Source organism: Leopardus geoffroyi, chromosome B4, assembly GCF_018350155.1.
Source record: "Leopardus geoffroyi isolate Oge1 chromosome B4, O.geoffroyi_Oge1_pat1.0, whole genome shotgun sequence".
In the NCBI taxonomy this organism is placed as follows: Eukaryota; Metazoa; Chordata; class Mammalia; order Carnivora; family Felidae; genus Leopardus; species Leopardus geoffroyi.
The window spans coordinates 16579435-16603047 of NC_059341.1; the positions used below are offsets into that span (position 1 = coordinate 16579435).

Sequence of the window (23613 nt, forward strand, 5' to 3'; positions counted from 1 at the left end):
TCTTAGAGTTTGAATTAGAAGGTGTTTGTTCTCCTACATCAAATGGATTTTTCCACACTTTCTGGGGGATCAGGGAACTCAGACCAGCTCATGGCAATGAGTGAAAATCACTTAAGATATTTTCAGATGACTGGAAAGTACCGCGGGAATCCTAAGCATTCATTAATTCAGGAGCTTTTCTCTCTCCACTGTGTCTTATGGCACCAGAATCTTGGGCCACGAGAAATGCCAAACATGCCTCTGTGTCTGTGTGTCGAGGAAAGGAGGGACTGTCTTCTTATAAGCATAAGTGATAGACTATTTGCCCCCAATAAAAACTTATTAAAAAATAGAAAATATTTATAATCCTATTCACATATACATTCATGTTTTTATGCATATGTATATTCATATATATGAACAAAAACCCACTGTTTTAAAAAACACATAACACCTGTTCTTTGTTGACATTTAGAAAATGCAGAAAGGCATAAAGAAGGGAAAAAAATTCCCCACAATCCAACCACCTAAAAATAACCTCTCAATATTTTAGTTTTCCCTTATAATTGTTTTATGAATGTTTTCATAAACAAGCAAATTGGACAGATGAGCTGTTTCCTAGCTGCATACATTCCGCCACGAAACTGTTTTTTTCAGCTTGCCCTCGAGCCTCATTTGCCACTTTTAGTGGTCCTATGATTTTCTGGTGCTGTAAAGACAAACCCAGACCTCCCCAAGTTGGGAAACAGTAAGATTGTTCAGTCTCTACTGGCTGTACCATTGGAGGGTGCTGGCCTGGATCGCTTGGTTTAAGGATATTCTTTTACCAACACAAGGTGGCAGCAACAGCAGAAGAAAGGGGAAACTGCCCTTGCTGATACAAAGTTGTTACCATACCAGGCGTAATCAAAAGAACGTTCGGCATTTGTATAGCGACGGGACAAGACAGATGGTGGATTAGGTTGGTATACAGTGGAACACATCTGAGATTTAGCCAAGACAAAATTGGTAGGCAAGGACATCTAGAACCCTAGGCCAGGGGTTGACAAATTTTTGTTTTCTGTAAAGAGACAGATTGTAAATATTTTAGGCTGTAAATATCCATTCTCTGTTGCTAGCATTCTGCCGTGATATTGGGCGATCATAGACAACATGTAAACAAATGAACATAACTGTGTTCCAATAAAACTTTATTTGTGGAGTCAAATCTGAATTTCATATAATGTTTACATGTCACAAAATATTATTCTTCGATTTTTTTTTTTTTTTTTTTAATTTGTCAGCCATTTAAAAGCCATTCTTAGCTCATGGGCTACAGAAACAGACAACAGGCTGACATTTGCTAACCTCTAACTCTAGGGCATCTGTTAAGGGACACAGAAAGAAGCTCTTTGGGGGGGTCTATACAGTAAGTGGCACAAAGGATAGGTTGGCCTAAAACAGCGATTAGAAATCCATGCTGGGAAGGGCCCCTGGGTGGCTCAGTCAGTTAAGCACCTGACTCTCGATTTTGGCTCAGGTCGTTATCTCATGGTTCATAGGGTTGAGCCCTCTGTCCAGCTCTGTGCTTACAGCTCAGAGCCTGCTTGGGATTCTCTGTCTCCCTCTCTCTCTGCCTCTCTCCTGCTCTCTCCTTCTCTCTCAAAAATAAATAAACATTAAAAACAACAACAACATTTGGAAATCCATGCTGGAAGACTGAGGAAAAAGCTTCAGAAAGCCAGAGTGACTGTGGCTTAGAAGAACTCCAGCCACTGAGTCAGTTTGGTCAAGGCGTGGGGGTGCCTGGGTGAAGGGCGTAGGCAATCATCAGTGGGGATAAAGCATGATGGTGTGATAGGGGTTAAATGAACCCGGGACTAGTATCTGGCTTCGTGCCAGAACTTAAATCAGTCTCTCGAAGGTGCCTTACTAACGGGTGGAGCCAAATAGACACAAATAGATGCAAATTCATGGATAGGGTGGGACAGATGGAGGAGGGGAAGGAAGATTGTTGGTGACCTTGAAATTTGACCAAGATGGTAAAGTAAAAAATAGTAATGACAGGACGATATACACTCTTTAATTTATGGGAATAAACTGTGTCATTTCTTCTGCTCAGATTCTACATATCATTGAATTTACAAGCCTTTTTTTTTAAATTTAGAAACTTGATTACATATCTATATTAATGATCTGGATGCAGTTTGGAAATTATTTAAGTTAACCAGGCATACTGATTAAAAATCAGAGCTTTGGTTTTTGGTGTGAAATGGCTTAGGGAATATTTTTAACACCTGATGGTTTGGATTTATGCTATTCTGATTGTTTTTATAATGGAATGAGATATGGTAATAGATATAGTATATCATTGACACTCTAAGTAATGCTTATTGATAATGCTAATGAAAGATAATATTTTTCTTCCAGACTCTTCCTTGCCTGGTTCTCCAACAACAATTCCAACAGATGGCTTTATTAAATATGGTGAAAGTAACTATTCACTCATGAAATTAAAGTTACAGTGGCAAGAGGCGGAAAATTATTGCAAGCTCCACACTTCCCTTATTGCTAGCATTCTGGACCCCTATAGTAATGCATTTGCATTTATGCAAATACAAAAAGTTAATGAACCCGTGTGGATCGCCCTGAACAGTAACTTGGTAAGATGCTGGAAACATGCACAACTCGACACGATTTACAAATTGTGATGAAACAGGATTCTCTTTCTGTTCATTCTGCTGAGCACTCATTAAATGTAAGACACTGTGCTGGGCAATGTGAATGATACTAACATAAACTAGACCTCATCTTTCAAGTATCCAGTGCCTTCAAGGATCTAGCAAGCTAGTGATATATGTCAGAGATCAAATTAAATTTACATAACTTAGATTAACTTTCACACTGCTTTTGAATATTAAAATTAGATCCTGCAGCTCAACACTCTCATGTATTAACTTATTTCTCTCTAGAGTGTCACGATTACAGCTATACCATGGGAATCAAGAAAGCCGATCAGGGGCATGGTTCCTGGGTAATGAGGATACTTTTTATTTTTTTTTTGTGGCCAGTCATTCTAGAATTGTGAGTCCTGAAGTTGTGAAGCTTCTGTCCCTGTGCGAAGAACGTCACTGCAGTCGTTTCTTTTATTCCATAATAGAAAAAGGCAGGTTGCCAGTGGCAGAGAATTGGGGTGGGGGACACAGAACTAAGAGTGGTGATGGAGTTGCTAAAATACTCCTAAAATGAGTCTTCCCTGATGCCCTCTGATGCATCTGTCTTTTTTTTTTTTTTTTTTTGATGTTTATTTTTGAGAGAGAGAGAGATGCAGAGCACAAGTGGGGGAGGGGCAAAGAGAGAGGGAGACATAGAATCCGAAGCAGGCTCCAGGCTCTGAGCCATCAGCACAGAGCCCGATGCGGAGCTCGAACCCACGAACTATGAGATCATGACCTGAGCCAAAGTCGGACGCTCACCCGACTGAGCCACCCAGGCGCCCCTGTGATCCGTCTATCTTCATCCATTTAGCTAGTCAACCAGCAAACTTCCTAGTAGAAGAAATAGAAATGTCAACACGTCACTAGGAGACAAAGCCAGAAATGTTAAAGAGAGGTATCTAAAAGTGCTGCAAGAGAGAAAAGGGATCAGTCGAGTCAGGGGAGAGGGCCAAGCAGGTTTCTCTGAGAAAGCGGACTTTATTGATGTGGCCTGGGACGGTGGAACATAAGGAAGGGAGTACCAGGAAGAGAGAAATGGGCGGAAAGAGATAAAACTGGAAAGTAGGTTGGCGTCAGATTTGTAGATTTCCTAATGCTGTGCTACAGAGATCAAAATACACACTTCATGCGAAGAATATTTCCTAAGTAGGGAAGTGAATACTTAAAAGTAAGTAGTTCCATGCTGATTTCTGTGAGTAAACTTAGGCAAGACATTTTTATGTCTGTGTTGACTCTATTTTTTAGTAATTAATTTGCTTGTTAGTTCACTCATTCCCTTCTTACGCACAGGGTCACAATTCTTTCATGAGTTTAACATAAGATTTTATTATTTTTAGAAAGATTAAGTAGCTTTTCCACTATACCGACATTTATAACGAAAACAGTACTATTATCTTCCTTACATCTATAGAATTTAGGACAACATAAGCATTATTTGATTAAATGTGGTAGAATACTACAAAATTCCAACTTGAGGTAATACATGGTTTTGATTTTGTCGTTAAATCTTTGGTAATTGGCTGGGGAAATTAAATAATGCAGTTAAAATGGGACCCATGGTTCGGTTTCAGAATGCATTTATTTCATTAATATTATATATCATCTGTTGTTAGACATTGCCTGTCAAATCTTTTAGACTGGTCAAAGGATATTATTGATAAGTACTGTTTTTGATGTGGTTAATTAATTTACATGCGATCATAAATTTTGTTCCACTAAATTCAGTAAGAAGTTAAGTGTGCAAGTTGAAAAGAACAATCTGCTTTTTAAAAAATACCCAGAAGTATTTGTTATAGTTGAAAGACCATCTTCCTGGAAAGCGTGGCACCTAGGCTCCTCTGTTATCTGTCGGATCTTGCCTGAGTCATTTGTCACTTGTGCTTTTTCAACAGCTGAACAATGAGGCGAGTAGAAGAGATTAGTGTTTCTCTCCAAGGTCTACAAATGCAATGAAAATTACTTAATTTTACTGTCATTTTAGTGTTGATATAATAAATATTTTATTGGTCCTGAAGACAAAATTTGTATTTCACCCTGAAAACCTGCAAATAAAACATTTCATAGAATAAGACATAGGTTTTTAAGTCAGTGTTTTTCAAATTAGCTTTCAAGGATGTATTTATGGGGAACTCCAAGAGTCCCTCTAAAAGAAAGGGCTCTCTCTACTGAATTTCAGTTGGTAGGAACGATTTATTCCCAAATGTTGAAGATTGTTTGTCAAATCACAGTCTAAAATATACTTTTACTTCTCACTTGGTTCTTTCGGTGTTTTCTAAATGAAGCAAGACTGCACGTTAATTGTTGTTTTCGTCTTTGCAGACCAATAATGAGTATGCTTGGACTGATAAATGGAGGATGAGGTACACTAACTGGGCTGCTGATGAGCCCAGACTGAAATCAGCATGTGTTTACATGGATCTTGATGGCTCCTGGAAGACAGCATATTGCAATGAAAGTTTTTATTTTCTCTGCAAAAGATCGGATGGTAATTGAATACACAAAAACAATCAAGGGATTTGAAATTTCCTCAATAAGTGAATACACATGACTTTTGACATTATTAAACAGTAACGTCTCCTGGTTAACTTAATAAAATAATAAGGGGCACCTGGCTGGCTCAGTTGGCTAAGCAATGGCTCTTGGATGTAGCTCAGGTCATGATCCCAAGGCTTCATGGGTTCAAGCCCCGCATTGGGCTCTGCGCTGGCCGTGTGGAGCCTGCTTGGGATTCTCTCTCCCTCTCTCTCTCTCTCTTTTTGCCCCTCCCTGACTCTCGCTGTGTCTGTCTCTCTCAAAGTAAAGAAATAAACCTTAAAAAAATCGCTTTAAAGAACAAGATAATAAAACATCTTCCTTCACATAACAGAAGACTAACTTGATAATAAGCAAATATGCATAGATCCAAATAATGGGGACAGAAAATTTTCTTCATGGCTAGAGTTTATTTGCACTTTATAAACTTTTGAATTTTTATTTTTGAGATTATGTGATGTCAGATTTGTCAGGCAATTATGACTGGTTTTTATGTTGGCAGCACATCTGTATCAATATAACTTTATGAGACTAGATATCGATTAATGAGAGTCAGTGATATGAAGGTGATAATTTTCCTAGAATACAGTGAAGGGGGACTCCCTTTGCAAATTATTTTTTGGTAACTTTTTTTAGGAACTTAACACCTTCGTAAATATTTATAGATCTGCATTCTTCATTATGATGGCAATTGATTTCTATTCTACCAGAGTAGCGTCTACTGAAATACATTTAAAATGAAGAAAAGAAAAAGATCACTGAAAAGAACACCCAATAACAAAAAATGGCAGATCCAAATGATTACCGTTAGAACTTTTTTTAAAAAATGGTGAATGGGTGATGAAATTTTCCTGAGCTGCTAATCTTTTATTCTACATAGTAGAGACATGCTTCGCTTTGTTTTAAATGTCTTTTTATTAACAGAAATCCCTGCCACTGAACCTCCACAACTGCCTGGCAGGTGCCCAGAGTCTGAGCACACAGCATGGATTCCCTTCCATGGTCACTGCTACTATATCGAATCTTCATACACAAGAAACTGGGGCCAGGCTTCTCTGGAATGTCTCCGAATGGGTAGGTGCCACGTTTACTGTAAGAAAAATCTCATAATCACCTAGTCCGGATTACCATGGTACTTAAAAACACTGTACATTAAAATCCTGTGGAATGTAAACACACCAGTTTATTCTTCTTGTTAATTTCTATTGTGACAGGATGGTCCACATCATGCCTCCCCAATGTAATTTATAACATTACAGCCTCAAAATTTTAAAGAATTACAGTAGAAAAACAATCATTTGCTGAATAAATCTTTCTCACTTTCTGCCCTAGTATTCTTTTGTTCTGTAGTTTTTTTTTTAATGTACATTTATTTATTTATTTTTAGAAAGAGAGGGGAGGGGCAGACAGCTTAGCATGGAGGCCAACGTGGGGCTTGATCCCACAACCACGAGATGGTGACCTGAGCTGAAATCAAGCATCAGACGCGTAACTGACCGAGCTACCCAGGCGTCCTGCTCTAATGTTCTAAATTGTTAGGATTGTCATTCTGAGTTATCTAGAGTGTTGTGCATTGCCTTCTGACCTCCATGGTTTCTGTTGAGAAATCACTGTCGATTCTCGGGAGGATCTCTTGTTCATGATGAGTCACTTCTCTCTTGCTGATTTTAAGAATCTCTATCTTTTGACAGTTTCTTGGGGATGTGGATTTCCTTGCGGTTATCTTACTTGGAGCTCGGATAGATGTGGAGCTTGCTAGATGCATACATTAATGTTTTTCATCAAATTTCAGAATTTGGGGGGCCATTATTCCTTCAAGTATTCTTTTTGCCCATTTCTCTTTCTTTTCCTTCTTGAACATCCATTATGTATATTGTGATCTAATTGGTGATGTCCCACAAATCTCTGAGGCTCTGTAAATTTTTCTTATCTTTCCTCCGTTATTCAGATGTGATAATTTCAACTTACATATTTTCATGTTTTTGTGGTTACTTCTTTTGCTTAATCAAATCTGCTGTTAAGCTACTCTAGTGAATTTTTCCTTTCAATCATTATGATTTTCAACTCCAGAATTTTAAGAAATAATTTGTATCTCTCTCTCAATATCCTGTACTTAGTGAGATGTATCTCATACTCTTTTTTCATACTTTAGCCATGTTTTCCTTTAGTTCTTTAACATAGATGATTTGGTCTTTGGTAAGTCGAAGGTGTGACTTTCTCAGGAACAGTTGGTATTTACTCCTTGTCTTGCGTATGGGCCATACTTTCTTGGGTTTTTTGTTTTGTTTTGTTTTGTTTGCATTTCCTGTGGTGTTTTTTGTTGAAAATTAGACATTTTAAATAATATGATGCACAACTCTGGAAATAAGATTCTTTCCATTCCACAGAGTGTGTTGTTTTTGCTGTTTTTTTTTTTCTTGTTCAGTGATTTTCCTTAACTATTTTTGTAAAGTTTATATTCTTTTTCATGTGTCATCATGGTAGTTACTGCTTAGTTAGTTCAGGGGGTCAGCTAATGACAGCTTCCACACTCATACAATAGTTGACAACTCTGCCTTAGTGGGGCGCCTGGGTGGCTTATTTGGTTGAGCATCCGACTCTTGATTTTGGCTTGAGTCATGATCCCAGGGTCGGGGGATGGACTCCTGTGTCACTCAGCATGAAACCTGCTAAGGATTTTCTCTCCCTCCGCCCCTCTCCCCAACTCAGCACACTCTGTCTCTAAAACAAACAAAAACCCCCAACAACTCTGCCTTAGTGCTCACTTCCTTCTTGCAGATCCTCAAGGTTAGCCAGAGTGAGAGCTTAGAAATCTCTCAGATTTTTTGTAAATATGCACATGTACACACCCCAGTGCATGTCTGTGGCCTTCTAGATTCTCAAGAATGGATCAAAGCTTTTTGGAGCTCACTATGGACATCTTATTCCCATTTTTCCTTTTAAGCTTTTGTTGTTGTTGTTGTTGCTGCTGCTGTTTTGTTATTCTTTTTTCTTCAACTGTTATCCCTGCCTCAGGCACCTGTGATGTTAGATAATTGCATGAACACCTTCAGAGACAAGTCCGTTTACATTTGGAAGAGCTCTGAATTGGGGCAAATAAAGCCAAAGCTTTGCAAGTCAGTCTTTCCAGGGAACTGTCAGAGAGATAAAATAATGGAAATTCTTTGAAGTGGAACTTCGCAAGAGCTCCACCGCCATTCTGATTATTCTAGTGGTTTCTAGGCTGCTAGTTTTCACTGTGATTTGGGAGCTGTTCGTTTTTAAGGTGAACAGAGAGCTGAGGGTAATGCAGTGAAATTAGAGCAAGTTAAAACATCATGAAGCTCACTCTTAACACAAAAACTGAATTTTTTAGATAAGTGTCTCTGGATTGTTACACGCTGTTTATTAATCTTTACGGTTCCGAAATTTGTCAGTGTTCTTACTGCTTTTGTAGAGGATTGCCGTGGATACTTACTCTCTGTCTCTCTCTCTCTCAAAAATAAATAAGTATTTAAAAATAAATACATACATACATAAATACATAAGTAATGAAATTTTAAAATTGCAATGAAGATGGAGAAACTTTGTTTCCAATTTTAGAGGACTGCGTTTTCCTGTAAATAAAATGAATGACTTTCACTTACCAAAATATGTCATAAATATTTCGAAATGGTTATCATCCCTGAAATATATTAAACCATGGAATATGTGACTGTGAAATAAAAACACTAATCAAGGGGATAATCCAGGACCCAGTAACATGGGATGCAGGCACACGGCTAAGTGTAGGTTTTTGAGATCCGGAAGGCCTGGATCATGCCATGACCCTACCCTCTCCTATCTTCGGGATCTTGACAAATTACTTACCTTCTGTACTTTTGGTTCCTTATCTATAAAGAGGGGGTAGTGCTCATTTGATACGGTTGTTGTAAAAGTTTAGGGAGATCATACTGGTAAAGCACAAGGCAAAATGTCTGGCAGGGAGTACTTAAAATATATTAGTGGTTATTATTAGAAAGCTATAGTATTTTACTATAAACTCTAATGCTGACGCTGAATCAACCCTAATGTAGTGTAAGGTGTTGGTGCCATAGTAATCTAACCAGTCTGCCAGTATCCTATCTCATTTTACTTTCTACAATCCCATACCTAGAGGATCAATACTCCTCTAGGGCACTGCATCATTCTGCTGCCTGAAAAAAAACCCAAGTGTTCTTTATCACCACCCTAAATACCAATCTCTTGCCATCTGCAGTGAGGCCCAACCCAAGTCTTTTTTCACCTGTTGGTCAGATTAGTCCGGCCAAATGGAGCCATCTATTAGCACTCTAGGCTCCTCCCAGTAGATAAATCTATCTACCCATCTATCCTTTGTCTAACTCTCTCTCACCACAAACCAAACATGGGAGAGTCCATGTATCTGTGCACCGTGTTCCTGAGTAAGCACTATGCTTCCCTCCCTGCCTTTTCTCTTATTCCTTCTTTTCTTGGAATGATTTTCTATTCCTTCTGCTTGAAATCCTATGCTTCTTACAGCTTGAATTCTATTTTTCCATGTTCCCCTTTAGTTGTTTCACCTAAAACAAATCTTCGGTTTGACATGTCAGTTACATATCATACTTATTTCTCTTCTAATGCATCCGTCTGTCTGTCTATAATGTCTCCTGAACCATAACCTTGTTCAGACGCACTCTATGAAAACCTGAATAGACATCTTTTCCAAAGAAGACATGCAGATGGCCAGCAACACATGAAAAGATGCTCAACATCACTCATCATTGTGGAAATAAAAATCAAAACCATAATGACATGGCGAATGGCCAAAACCTGTCAGAATGACCAAAATCAAAAAGAAAAGAAATAACAAGTGTTGGCAAAGATGTAGAGGAAAAGGAACCCACACGTGCTGTTGGTGGCAATGCAAATAGCTACAGCCACTATGGAAAATAGTATGGAAATTCCTTAAAAAATTAAAAATAGAAGTGCCATATCAGCCAATAATTCCACTATTGGGTATTTACCCAGGGAAAACAAAAACACTACCTCAAAAAGATATATGCACCCTTATGTTGTTTGCAGCATTATTTATAATCATCAAGATGTGGAAGTGTCCATCAGTAGATGAGTGGATAAGGAGAATGTGGTACACACACACACACACACACATACACACACACAGTGGAATATTTCACAGCCATAAGAAGGATGAGATTGTGCTTTTTTTGAGACAACATGGATGGACCTAGAGGGCATTTTGCCAAGTGAAATAATCTAAAGAAAAATAAATACCATATTATCCTATGCAGAAATGGGATCAAAAAAAAAAAAAAGAATAAGTAAACAAATAGCAGAATCAGAATTATAAATACAGAGAACAAACTGATGGCTGCCAGAGGGGAGCGAGGTAGAAGGTTGGGCAAAATGGGCGAAGGAGAGAGAGAGAAAGAGAGAGAGAGAGAGAGAGAGAAATACAGGCCTCCAGTTATGGACTAACAGCAGACAGACGTGACTGACAAAGAGTAAAATCAATAAGATTAGGCATTGGTGTTAGAAAGGGTGGAAGCCAAGAGTGATTCTCAGGTTCAGGCTCAAGCAAATGGGAAGATGATGACGCTACGTACCGACATGGAAACAGTTAAGGAGGAATAAGATTTCTAGGAAAGGATTTTATGAGTTTTGTTTTGCACATGTTGAGCTTGATGTGCCCCTGAAACATTAAAGCAGAGTTTTCAAAAAAAGAGAAAAGACGCATTGTCTTACTCATCTTCTCATGTCCTTCAGCAACTCATTCGGTGTTTGTAATGCACATGATGCTTAAACCATCATATTTGCAGAATGGAAACTGAAATTCTTAGAAGTCAAATGTCCGTTCTTTGAAATTCTGTCCCTTAAGTGGAGAAGTCGGGGTGATTTTTATTACTTCTAAGATCAATACTGTCATTACAAAAATATTTTTAGCTGCTTAACTATAGTTCTATCATTGTGTGTGTGTGTGTGTTTCTACGTTGCAGGCTCTTCTTTGGTTTCCATTGAAAGTGCTGCTGAGTCAAGTTTTCTGTCATATCGAGTTGAGCCACTTCAAAGCAAAACCAATTTTTGGATAGGATTGTTCAGAAATGTCGAAGGTAATTTTTGCGGCATGATAAGCACAGATATTTCACAGTGGTGTTTGCAAAACAAGTTTTCAGCTCCAGAAAGTCTTGCCTTAAATAATGATTAATTGGTGAAGAATTTGAAAATTCAAACTCATATTTTCACTTACGATAAGAACTGAAATTTTAAATGACTCACGTATTATGTATGCTATCTTGGAAGCTGCCAATTAAAAGAGTGTTTTCTGTAGCTAAGTTAATTTAAGAAGCTTTAAAAAGTATTTTCTATCTTCAGAAAAAAATTAGGGGAGGATAAGTATACGTATTTGTACTAATTAGGAATAAATGTTCAACGAAAGCTGTATAAGAGACATATTCTTTTCAGGTTTTTTTCCCTATAATAATTGGTCATTATAATCTTGCAAACTAAAAGTCTGGTTGTAAACAACTATTAATTATAGTTTAAAATAATATGTGTAGAAATGTTGCACAAATAGGTAGAATTTATTTTAAGATGGGTGATTTGGGGGGCTGCGTAAGTGACCCAGTTGGTTAAGCGTCTGACTTTTGATCTCAACTCAGGTCTTGATCTCAGGGTTGTGAGTTCAAGCCCCGGGTTGCACTCCCTGCATTGAAGCCTATTCGAAAAAAAAAACAACAAAAAACCCAAAGGTGATTTTTAACTTCTGTTTTTATTGACTTAATTTGACAACCAGGAATGTGGATGTGGATAAACAACAATCCAGTTTCCTTTGTCAACTGGAACACAGGAGATCCTTCTGGTGAACGAAATGATTGTGTAGCTTTATCTGCAGCTTCTGGATTTTGGAATAATATTCACTGTTCTTCCTACAAGGGGTATATTTGTAAAAGACCAAAAAGTAAGTAAGAATGTTACTTGTGGCCCATATGTTCACAGGCCATCATTTCTTTTAAATATCAAGATGTCATGTGTGGGATTTTAATGTGATTTTACGTCCCTTGCAAGCCCTACCCCAGTGTAAGTGAAAAACCCACTCTGCCCCGGTGCTCAGCTATCCGCAGCTTTGACTGAGCAGAGAGTAGCTTGCTCAGCTGACATAATGATGTTGGTATATCAGTGCATTTCTAATGGGATACCCACACATAGGGACTGTCAAGTTGTAAGCGGTTTGGAGAGCCAGTTGACAAAGTCATCCCCACCAAGGGGATGAGGTCAAAGTTCCAGAGAGTTCTCAGAATTTGTTATAGAATAAATCATGGAAGACCAATGAAATCTCCTTCTGAGATTAAGTGGCAGACCCTGTGAAAACACAGTTTGGGGGAATTAATAGTGTGATATGCCCACGACATGGTACTACCTAAACTTTAATATTTTTATGCCAGTCCACTTTATATAACATCCTTCCGAAGAGATAAAATTAATTAGGGAATCTATTTAAATAAATGAATTAGGTAAATTAACACTCTCTCCCCAATAGATCTTGTTATTTTGGAATTAGGTAGTTCCTCAGTCTGTTCAAACTCTGTTCTGAGACACCACACTCTTTGGTGCAGTGTTGAAATCTTAGTTTATTTTTCATTCCAACACGCTGTGGTAGCTTAGGCTTCAGTGGGCCAATTTCAAAAGATCTAGTCAAGAATACATGATTATTGGATAGATTGGATAGATTTTGAGCGTCAGTATCAGTGGCTCAAATGCAACTCACTGGATCGTATTTTCAGGATTTCCATTGTATTCAAACTCTCCCTACAGCTGTAGGATGCTGATATAGTATCTATCTATCTATCTATCTAGATATATATATAGATACATACATACATACATACATTCATACGCGTCAGTCTTGTAGCCTCTATCATCTGTCCTATATCGTATAAGTCTTGTAGCCTCTATCATCTATCCTATATCATATATCGTATATATATTGTATCCTATCTATACATACATGTATCTATACGATACATCTATATCGTATCCTATCATATCGCATCATATCATATCACCATGAACAAAATATGGAGGACTCCATGTATCTGTGAGCCAAATAATACTCATTATCTACATGCAATTATTATGGGTTTTTATAAGTATTTAATTGATTTCTTATTTCACAAACAGTTGTTGATGCTGAACCTACTCGTGCATTAATTACCACAAAAGGTAAGACCATTCATTATGAAATTTTAAGATCTGTATTAGTAATGTATCAATACAGTTTGCTTGTTTTAACAACCATGATAATCCCTTCCCACACCCTGTACTCTCAGTAGAATTGCTCGGGGGTACATTAACCTTTGTCATTATGTCATCAGCCTTCCTCGAATGATGCTCTAGAAAAGCAGGCCTTGGAGTCAGGTCGGGGTTTTTACCATAGATATTACTGAAGACATTGCTGTGTTGCAGAGTTACCTTTTGGAACCCACGGGGGAAATTTCTCTCGAATCTTTGTGGGTTTTTTTTTCATTTTTTTTTAAAGCAACCTTTTAAATTTTAAGTTTATAGACAACCTGAACGTTAAGGTTCTTTACAATTTTATAGACAACTGATTTATTTCGCTTATTGTGTTAGTAGCTAAAAAAAACTCAAAGTGAGATTTAGGGTTTGCCTGCCACCTCCTTACTAACCTTACGGGTGCTATTTGTTTAATTATACTCATGATTTCAAATCTCCACTATTCTGATTTTCTCTTTTCCCTATTTTTTCTTGCTTTTTAAATGTTTATTAATTTTTTTTAATGTTTATTTTTGAGAGAGACAGACAGACAGACAGAGCATGAGCAGGGGAGGGGCAGAGAGAGAGGGAGACACAGAATCCGAAGCAGGCTCCAGGCTCTGAGCGGTCAGCACAGAGCCTCATGCGGGGCTCGAACTCACAAACCGTGAGATCATGACCTGAGCCGAAGTCAGACGCTCAACCGACTGAGCCACCCAGGTGCCCCTTTTCTTGCTTTTTAAAAATCATCATTATTATTGCTAGTCTATGTATCTTCATATGATGTATTTGTCATCAGCATTCAGTTATTTTCAAACAGCGATAAATATTTTAAAACATTGATTAACTAAGAGATGAAATATCCTTGCCACCGAATACTAATATTAACGTTTAAAATAATCCTTCATGTTACCTGGACTCCTGTGTTCATGTCCTGCATTTCTCTCTGACAAATGTCAAAGAACATTTGAAATGAAAGAATATATATTCTTTGTTTAGTTTTTCCAAAAAGAAAGTTGTATTGTTCTTCATAGCATTCTACCTTTGGCCTCCCTCCATCTTTATCCTGATGAGTTTGTTTATTTCCAGCTGACCCCAGGAGGATGGACCCTTCCAAACCAGCTTCCAACATGGCAGGAGTCGTGGTCATTGTGGTCCTCCTGATCGTAACAGGTGCTGGCCTTGCTGCATATTTCTTTTACAAGAAGAGACGTGTGCACTTACCTCAAGAGAACACTTTTGAAAACACTCTCTATTTTAACAGTAGGTTGAGTCCAGGAACTAGCGATACAAAAGATCTCGTGGGCAACATCGAACAGAACGAACATGCAGGCATCTAGTCTCATAATGTGATTTCGATATATTTTAATTTCATAACATTATACTAAAATGTTAAGGTTCTTTAATTCAATGTGATTGTCTCCTTTACAATTAGTACTGTATTGCACTGGCCTGTCCTTTTCCTTTGCCTAATTGAAGAAATAATTGCTCATTTTCTAGTCTGGCAAGGTATCTTCGTGAAAGAGAGGTAATGATATTGATGACCACTTCTAAAAATATGTTAGGTGAACACACAACACCATAATGCCAACACATTTAAGCCTCACTTGGGTGTCGGTAGTGTCGACTGCCTGTGACAGAGTGATTAGAAGAACCCCAAACACCTAATCTTCCTAAAATAGTTTAAGGTGCTCCCAAAGAAATGTTACCTATTGAATTATAATTCGGTAATTAGAAAACCATTTTGAAAATCAAGTACACGTAACTTGTTCTTTGTTGTTTCAGGTAGCATAAAAATTTAGTCACATTTTCCTCTTACCAATCCTGACTTTTACATCAGTTATTTAGAATTGCATTTGTACATGTGCAGAAAGAATGAGGCAGCTGAGAACCTGTTTTCCCCTAGCAGGGTTTTCAAGGCTGAATATTGCAAATGCGTTCTTTGTCCTGTTATATGTATATCAGGAATGCAAAGATGTGAAATAAAAATGTAAATTTGCATAACTGGGTGTACTTAGATAATGTGAAATAAACATCAAAGACAAGGTCTATTTATAATATATTTGTGCTTTGGTGATCTTGGTAAATGTAAATTTTCTTTTAAGTGTGACTTATTTATCTATTTTCTTTATACTGGTCTTTCCTCTGAAAATAAACAATTTATTACTAGATAAATTCTTTAAACTAGACCCTCCATCTGTTTGGAAAAGACGTGTTGCTAAAGCATTATGTACACAATGAATTTTTTCTCATGGTGACTTACATAATTTCCCCAGATCTTCATCTATAGCATTGATGCCACTCAGAAGTCCACAACCAAAGGCACTGTTACTGAGAATCGGATCTCTAAATATCTTTTTGTCACTTTAATAATTCCTTTTTGCTTTTAAAAATTTTACCTTAGGGTCACCTGGGTGGCTCAGCTGGTTGAGCATCCAACTCTTGATTGCAGCTCCTGTCATGATCCCAGGGTCATTGGATCGAGCCCCATGTCAGGCTCTATGCTGAGTATGGAGCCTCCTTGGGATTCTCAATCTCTCTCTCTCTCTCCCTCCCCCCACATCTGCCCCTTCCTGGCTCTCTCTCTCTCTCTCTCTCTCTCTCTCTTTCTCTTTCTAAAAAAATAAAAAAGAAAAGAAAAGAAAAGAAAAAGAAAAATTTTCCCTAAATAAAGCTTCACATACATGGTGTAATACCTGGAGGTTTTGCATCTCACGCAGGGACTACACTATCAGCCCATCCTTGCCTTTCTCAAGGGACTGCTCAATGGGCGGAGCTCCTTACCTGGGGTCTCTGGATGGGACTCCTTGGATGCCATTAAGGGGTCCATGAACGTCCAAAAAATTGCATGCAAAACATTGTACCAATTTGTGTTTGTGCCTTCTTTTTTTTTTTCTGGGAAGAAAATAGATTTTCAGGTAAGTCTGTAGTTCAAAAAAGATTAAGAAGCAGAACACTGGGTAGGGACAGGATGGACTTTCTAATACCCCAACTCAGATGAGTAACAGGTGGAAAGAAATAGGAAGTGAGAGGGAGGCAATTGTGGAAAAGGTTGCTGAGCACAAACAATTCCCTTTCATCCCTGAAACACAAGAAAACAAATTGCTTTTCCTTTCTTGTGAGAATGAACCATATTCAGTTTGAAGAAGTTCTAATGGGGGCGCCTGGGTGGCGCAGTCGGTTAAGTGTCCGACTTCAGCCAGGTCACGATCTCGCGGTCCGGGAGTTCGAGCCCCGCGTCAGGCTCTGGGCTGACGGCTCGGAGCCTGGAGCCTGTTTCCGATTCTGTGTCTCCCTCTCTCTCTGCCCCTCCCCCGTTCATGCTCTGTCTCTCTCTGTCCCAAAAATAAATAAACGTTGAAAAAAAAAAAAATTAAAAAAAAAAAAAAAAAAAAAAAAGAAGTTCTAATGGAGATGATGGCTGTAGTGTCATAGCTGTGTGTAGTGAACTGTACTACAGAAATGCCTTTCCTAACATATATATATACGTACATATATAAGCTATATATGTTAGTGTGTGTATATATTAGTATATATATTAGGAATGCTATGTATATTCCCCTAACATATAATATATATTCTCTATATATAATGCTATATATAGAAATGCTATATATATTTCTAATATATATACTAATATATTCCTAATATATATACTACATATTCTCTCTTTATATATATCCCTTTCCTAATACACATATTTGTATCTCTCAAGATACAAGAGAGCATTAGAAATGTTGAATAAGGAGTACCTAAGTGAGCATGATTTAAAAATTGTTGACACAAGTCCTTTTCATTATAACTGAGAGCTGCATCTTCACAGAAAACATTTTGGGCTTCAAACATGTATCTCAGACTTAAATGTCTTACCTTTGCAAGAAACATTCCATAGTTGGCAGAGTGCTGAGCCTTATACGTCCCACTCACATTATCCCCTCAAACATAAATTGTTAGGTCATTTGTATCTACGCATGTATCCAAACACAATACTAAACTATCAAGGGTATTTTGGGGGTGGGGGAGAGAAATATAGGGGGGAGAAGAGTAGTTGTATGCAGTTTTGGTTTTGATTATTATAGTTGAGCTGTGCGTCTTAACCAGAAATTCTATCTGGCGGTAAATGGTTAAGTGTTCTCCTCGATGGCTTTGCCCTTGCCTCAGGTTTGCATCAGCATCCAGCAGGTGGAAGATCCTTAAGGATATTGTTTTTCCCCAGTTGAGCTCATACCATGTGAATAGTCTGTAACTTGAACTCTAAAACTAAAGCTGAGATTTGTGGACACCAGGAGAGTTTTAATTCACTTTTCCGTATTTGCTAGTGCAGCTGTCTGAATATCTGCCCGTTCATCTGGCAGATATTTCTGGAGCATCTATTACATGTGCTAGGCATTGAGCTAACTCCTGGAGATTCAGATCTGGGTCAGGACCAGTGCCTGTTCACAAATGGAGGTGTAGACACAGATCATTTTACAGCGATGTGGGAATGCGCTAGTAGAAATACGCCTAAGATACTTTTTCAGCTTTATTGAGGTATAGTTGACATATAACATTGTGTAAGTTTAAGATGTACACCATAATAACTTGATATATGTACATATTGTAAAATGATGACTTCAAGGTTAGGTAGCACATCCAACCCCTCACATAATGACAATTTGAAATACACCGAAGATATTAATGGAACAGTGACGGACGCAGACGTGGTTTCAGCAGTGTGACAGGTTTCGTGGGCCTGAGGAGTTACCTTGGGTGGGGAGGGGCACTTTGGAAGAAAAATAATACAAAAAAGTAGTACAAAAGGGAAAAATCATTCAAAATGAGAAAAGAAGTCATGAGAAATTACAAATTTTTAAAAGTCGGCACGTACACCAAACATCATAATTGTACTTTAGTTTTAATAATTAACTGCTGATCTACTTTGGTTTGTTTTCTAGGATCTACCCCAAGAAAGTACTACAGACTGGTAGCTTAAACAGTGGAAGTTTGTTTTCTTTCAGAGTTCCTACAGCTTACAGTTCCGGGTGCAGGAAGTCCAAGTTCACAGTCCTGGTGGGGTGGTTTTCTCTGATGCCTCTCTCTCTGGCTTGCAGATGGCTGGCCCGCTACGTGCAGGAGTCCCTGCTGTTTCTATGTGTGTCCTACCTCTTCTTAGAAAGATACCAGCTAGATTGGACTAGGTCACACCTTAAATACCTTATTTAAAAAAAAAATTGTTTTTAATGTTTATTTGAGAGAGAGAGAGACAGAGTGTGAGCGAGGGAGGGTCAGAGGGAGAGGGAGACACAGAATCCAAAGCAGGCTCCAGACTCTGAGTTGTTCAGCAGAGCCCGAAGCCGGGCTTGAACCCACCAACCACAGGATCTAGACCTGAGCTGAAGCTGGATGCTTAACTGACTGGGCCACCCAGGCGCCCCAATAAAGACCTTATTGTTAACTTCATACCCTCCTTAAAGATCCTATCTCCAAATACAGTCATATTTTGAGGTCTAAGGGGTTAAGGCTTCAACATTTGAATTTGGTGGGGGTAGTGGGGACTTATTTTAGCCTATAACATTTTTTTTTATTGTCCATTGTATTTTTCAGGGTTTTCCAGAGAAACAGAGCCAATAGGATATTCCTGTCTGTCTGTCTATCTATCTATCTATCCATCTATCACCTATCTATCTACTTAACTATCATCTATCTAAATGGAGAAAGTTTAAGGAAATGGCTCATGCAATTGTGGAGGCCTGGTAAGTCCAAAATGTACTGGATAGGCCAGCAGGCTGAAGACCCAGGGAAGAGTTGCAGTCTGAGTCCATAGGCAGTCTGCTGGCAGAATTCCTCTCATTCAAGGAAGGTCAGTCTTTGTTCTATTAAGGCCTTCAACTGATTAGACAAGCCTCACCCACACTAGGGAGGGTAATCTGCTTTACTTAAAGTCCACTGATTTCAATGTTAATCTCTTTCAAAACTCCTTCATAGGAACATCCAGAGTAATGCTTAAGCAGGGCACCATGGCCCAGCCAAATGGACACATGAAATGAACCATCACACCCCTTTATATGGCAATGGTTTTGTGATATTTTTTATGTAAGGAATAGAAAGATAATAGAAGATAAGTCTTCAGCATGATAGATCAGAATTTAAAACAATTCTTTGATAGTTTTAAGAGGTTTCTTTATATAACTTGTTGATAATATAGTATAAACTTCAGGGTTATAGTCGAATATGGGAAAACCTCTGGAATTTCATTTATATTCAAGCACTAATACTTCAGGGCATTTATTGTGTGTGTGTGTGTGTGTGTGTGCACAACAAGTAGTCGTAAATACCTTTGAATCTGATGATAATCACTAATCAGTGTGTTGACATTTTTTTAATGGCATATTATGAAGGTTTGGGGAGGTTGGTATTTTGTGTCAAATCAGCTAAAAATTTAAATCTTTTTCTAATATGCTCATATGATTCAGTTCTCTTCATTCTCTTCATTAACTAAATTACCATATAACCGAAGAGTCTCTTCACTGCTTCAACCTGACATTAGTCTCTTCCTGTTAATAAATTATTGCTTTGGGAATAATCAGAAAATGTTCTTGCTCATATTTCCATCCTGATGTCCGAATAATCTCTACTGGTTTTATTTTGAAATTTTCAAACTTCTCGATTTCAATTTTCTATTGGTTGACTCTTTGCTTTGTTTCACATTTCCATTCGTTTGACTTTCATTCTATGCTAATCCTTTAACAAATTTTAAAATGACAAGATCAGGTATATTTTCTATACATGCAAATGTGCAGTCTGCCAATACCTATGGAAGAATTTCTCAATTGCTTTGAGAATATTCCAAAAGCGTGTTTCCAAGTCACAGGTAACATAGTATACTGGATAGAGCTGTGTACCACATTCCCAACAAAAGAAGAGAAAAAAGGAAAGCCGCATAGTGCTTTCTTTCATATTGTACATGCTGCATTATTTTAGTTTTGATCTGGCTTTGATGAGAAATGAAATCCTACTTCAATTTTTTGCCCTGTGGTAATTGTAGGAATTTCTGCAGACTGGTTTCTGGTTTCAGATATTTCAAACATTGTTTCTTCTCTAAATCCACTTAATTGGGTCCTGGGTACACCAGGCTATGCTCACGCTGCTGAATGAGTTCTGGTTTCCAACCTTCCAGGCAAGGCAGGGTGACTGGGCACAATGGATGGTAGGTAGGTTCCTAGAAGCCGTTTGTGAGGCGGCTGTTTGACGCGGCGGCCTCTCTGGTTACAGTACTCAGTTAATCAAACATGGATCTAGCTGCTCTGTGAAGGGATTTTGCAGAAGTCGTTAAAGTCCCTAATCGGGTGACTTGCAGCTGTGCGGGCCTGACTTAATCAGTTAAATGGTCTCAAAATTGGACTTAGGCTTTCCCCGGGGTAGGAGGTGGGCGAAAACTGCTGCTTTTAGAAAACAGCTTTGGCCCATGGGCTTCCAGCTTGCTCCTGCCCTTCCCTGTGGCCTTCACACTTGCTTAGCCAGTCCGCTGCAGTTACATGAGCCAATTCTTCTGTCTCTGTAGATGTTTCCCTATCTACTGTCTATCTATCCATCCATCCATCCATCCGTCTGTCCATTATCTCTCATCTTAACGTTTCCTACTGGCTGTCTTTCTTTGGCTGAACCCTGACTGATATACCATTTCTATACTGACAACCACATAAATATATTATTCCATTAAACCAACCAAATGTGTCCCAAACTCAAGGTCCCTTTACCCTGATTCCCCCAAATGCCCATGGTCACTCCCACGCTACTGGACACAAGAGAAGAGGTCATTGGAAGGGTAGTTGAAGTGGAGAGTCTGACATAATTAGGGTTAGAATATCTTACTTCTACCCATCTTATTTTAGAAACACAACCTCAGTGTGAAAATGCTGCTAGGGCCTGGTCCACTGGCGTGGCAGGGAACCATGCAAGTGAGGGCCCCCAAACTTAGGCTTCATTTGAAAACCTCACTAGAGAACCCATTCTGAATGTCAGGAGTAGTTTCTGAGAGAGGTGTCACTGGACTGGAGACCTGAACGCAATCTGGTAAGACGAGAAAAAAGAGCAGGGACGCATGGGTGGCTCAGTTTGGTTAAGCATCCAGCTCTTGATTTCAGCTCAAGTCGTGATCTCGGGGTCGTCAGATGGAGCCCTGGGTTGGGGTGCACACTGGGTGTGGAGCCTACTTAAGATTCTCTCTCTCTCCCTTCGCCCCTCCCCTGGGTAAGCACATGCGGATGCCCTCTTCCTCTCTCTCTCAAAAAAAACCCCAAAAAGATGAGAAAAAAGTATCTCAGCGGGGAGGGGGGAAGGTCGGAACAGATGGCAGACAGAGGAAAACTTGAGCAAAACCACTGAGATGAGAAACCACTGGTTGCAGATATGGAGTAAAGCGGGATGAATGTGAGAAGGAACTAGAATTTAGGGATCACGCCCTCAAATACTCACAGCAGGCAGTCTTCTGGCTGGTCCTCACCTTCCTTCATGTGCATTCACAGCACCTTGATGTGTCAGGCTCGGCCCAGGTGACCTAACCAAGGGGACAACACGTCTTACTCGTTCGTTGCCTAAACACACATAATCAAAGCTGCGTAGGTAACGTGGCCTAGCTTAAGCAGGTCCTCAGAAATGACACTCCCTCTTACTCAGAGTTACTGTCGTAGACTCGGGAAGAATTAGGCTGAGAGACTTGTGGAGACTTAGATAACTCGGGGAGGCCTGGAACAGTTGGCTTATTTCCATAACAAGACTGGAGGTGGAAAATCCTGCCTTAGTTTAGAAACGCTTGAATTGTGAGAAATGTAAGTCACCTATATTAGCGAGCATTTATTTTCCGCTGGTGTCTTAGGGGAAACCTACTGCGCTGGCTGTAAATGGACGTCTCGACCCTGGCTGCACATTGTAATCAGCTGGGCCTCGTCTCAGACCCACGAGACGAGCATCTGGGCGTGGTGTTCAGGCTTTGGCAGCTTGACAAGACCTTGGCAAACAAAAACTCCCCAGCTGACTTCATGAACTGGATAAATGAAGCACTCGTGTTAAATAGTTCACGTTTGAAGCTGTTCGTTATTCTTTAATTTTTTTTTAATGTTTTTATTTATTTTTGAAGGAGAGAGAAACAGAGCATGAATGGGGGAGGAGCAGAGAGAGAGGGAGACCCAGAATCCGAAGCAGGCTCCAGGCTCTAAGCTGTCAGCACAGAGCCCGATGCGGGGCTCGAACTCACGAACTGTGAGATCATGACCTGAGCTGACGTCGGCCGCTTAACAGAGCCACCCAGGCGCCCCTGAAGCAGTTCGTTATTCTTCAGGATTCCCTAGTAGGTCAAAATTCTTGAGAGCATGAACACATATTTCTCAAAATTAGCAGAGGGCGGTGGGTGAATTTCCTGATGGAGAATGGCTGCCCTTAATATAATTTTTTTTTTCAACGTTTATTTATTTTTGCGACAGAGAGAGACAGAGCATGAACGGGGGAGGGGCAGAGAGAGAGGGAGACACAGAATCGGAAACAGGCTCCAGGCTCTGAGCCATCAGCCCAGAGCCCGATGCGGGGCTTGAACTCATGGACCGCGAGATCGTGACCTGGCTGAAGTCGGACGCTTAACCGACTGCGCCACCCAGGCGCCCCTAATATAATTTTTTTTTTTAACCAAAAAGAAGATATCACCAAAAATAGTAACATGGTCATTTGCCCTTTCATACTTCTGGTTTTTCTTAGAGGATTTATGTTGTGTCCAAGTGTCAAATAAGAAAATTTCCTTAAAACATTGTTTTTAGTCAAGCCTGAATAGACATTATCATAAAAATGTTTTAGGAGATTCCTTCCACTGGTGATTTTGTGCAAACTGGTGCAACACATATTTTGGTATTGGAACTTCTTTAGCATTCTATAAATAACGTTTTGGATTTGGAAAGGCCCCCTGACAGGCAGTTGCTTTAATCAAAAGGTGGCACTGACATTGGAAAGGCCCCCTGAGTTGGCCGGAGATCCTGGCTGTGCTGTGGGGGCTTTTAAACATTAACGTTATTCATGGCGGCTCCGCACGATTAGATTTTGGCAACGATTATTGATCTCATTCAACTCGCTCTGTGGGTTGAGTGAAAACACCTTTCCTATCACAGCTTTCTCC

At 39.2% G+C, this 23613-nt stretch overlaps 1 protein-coding gene across 1 annotated transcript in view; it reads left to right on the forward strand.

Moving 5' to 3' along the window:
* MRC1 (mannose receptor C-type 1) overlaps nt 1–15535 on the forward strand; it is a 105561-nt gene extending 90026 nt beyond the window's left edge. Inside the window, exons 24-30 of the mRNA XM_045462925.1 lie at nt 2389–2621; nt 4995–5160; nt 6132–6281; nt 11201–11314; nt 11998–12162; nt 13383–13424; nt 14565–15535. Coding sequence (XP_045318881.1) covers nt 2389–2621; nt 4995–5160; nt 6132–6281; nt 11201–11314; nt 11998–12162; nt 13383–13424; nt 14565–14815 — 1121 coding nt within the window. The 3' untranslated portion in view covers nt 14816–15535. The remainder of the gene's footprint in view (nt 1–2388; nt 2622–4994; nt 5161–6131; nt 6282–11200; nt 11315–11997; nt 12163–13382; nt 13425–14564) is intronic.
* Nucleotides 15536–23613: the final 8078 nt, after the last annotated feature.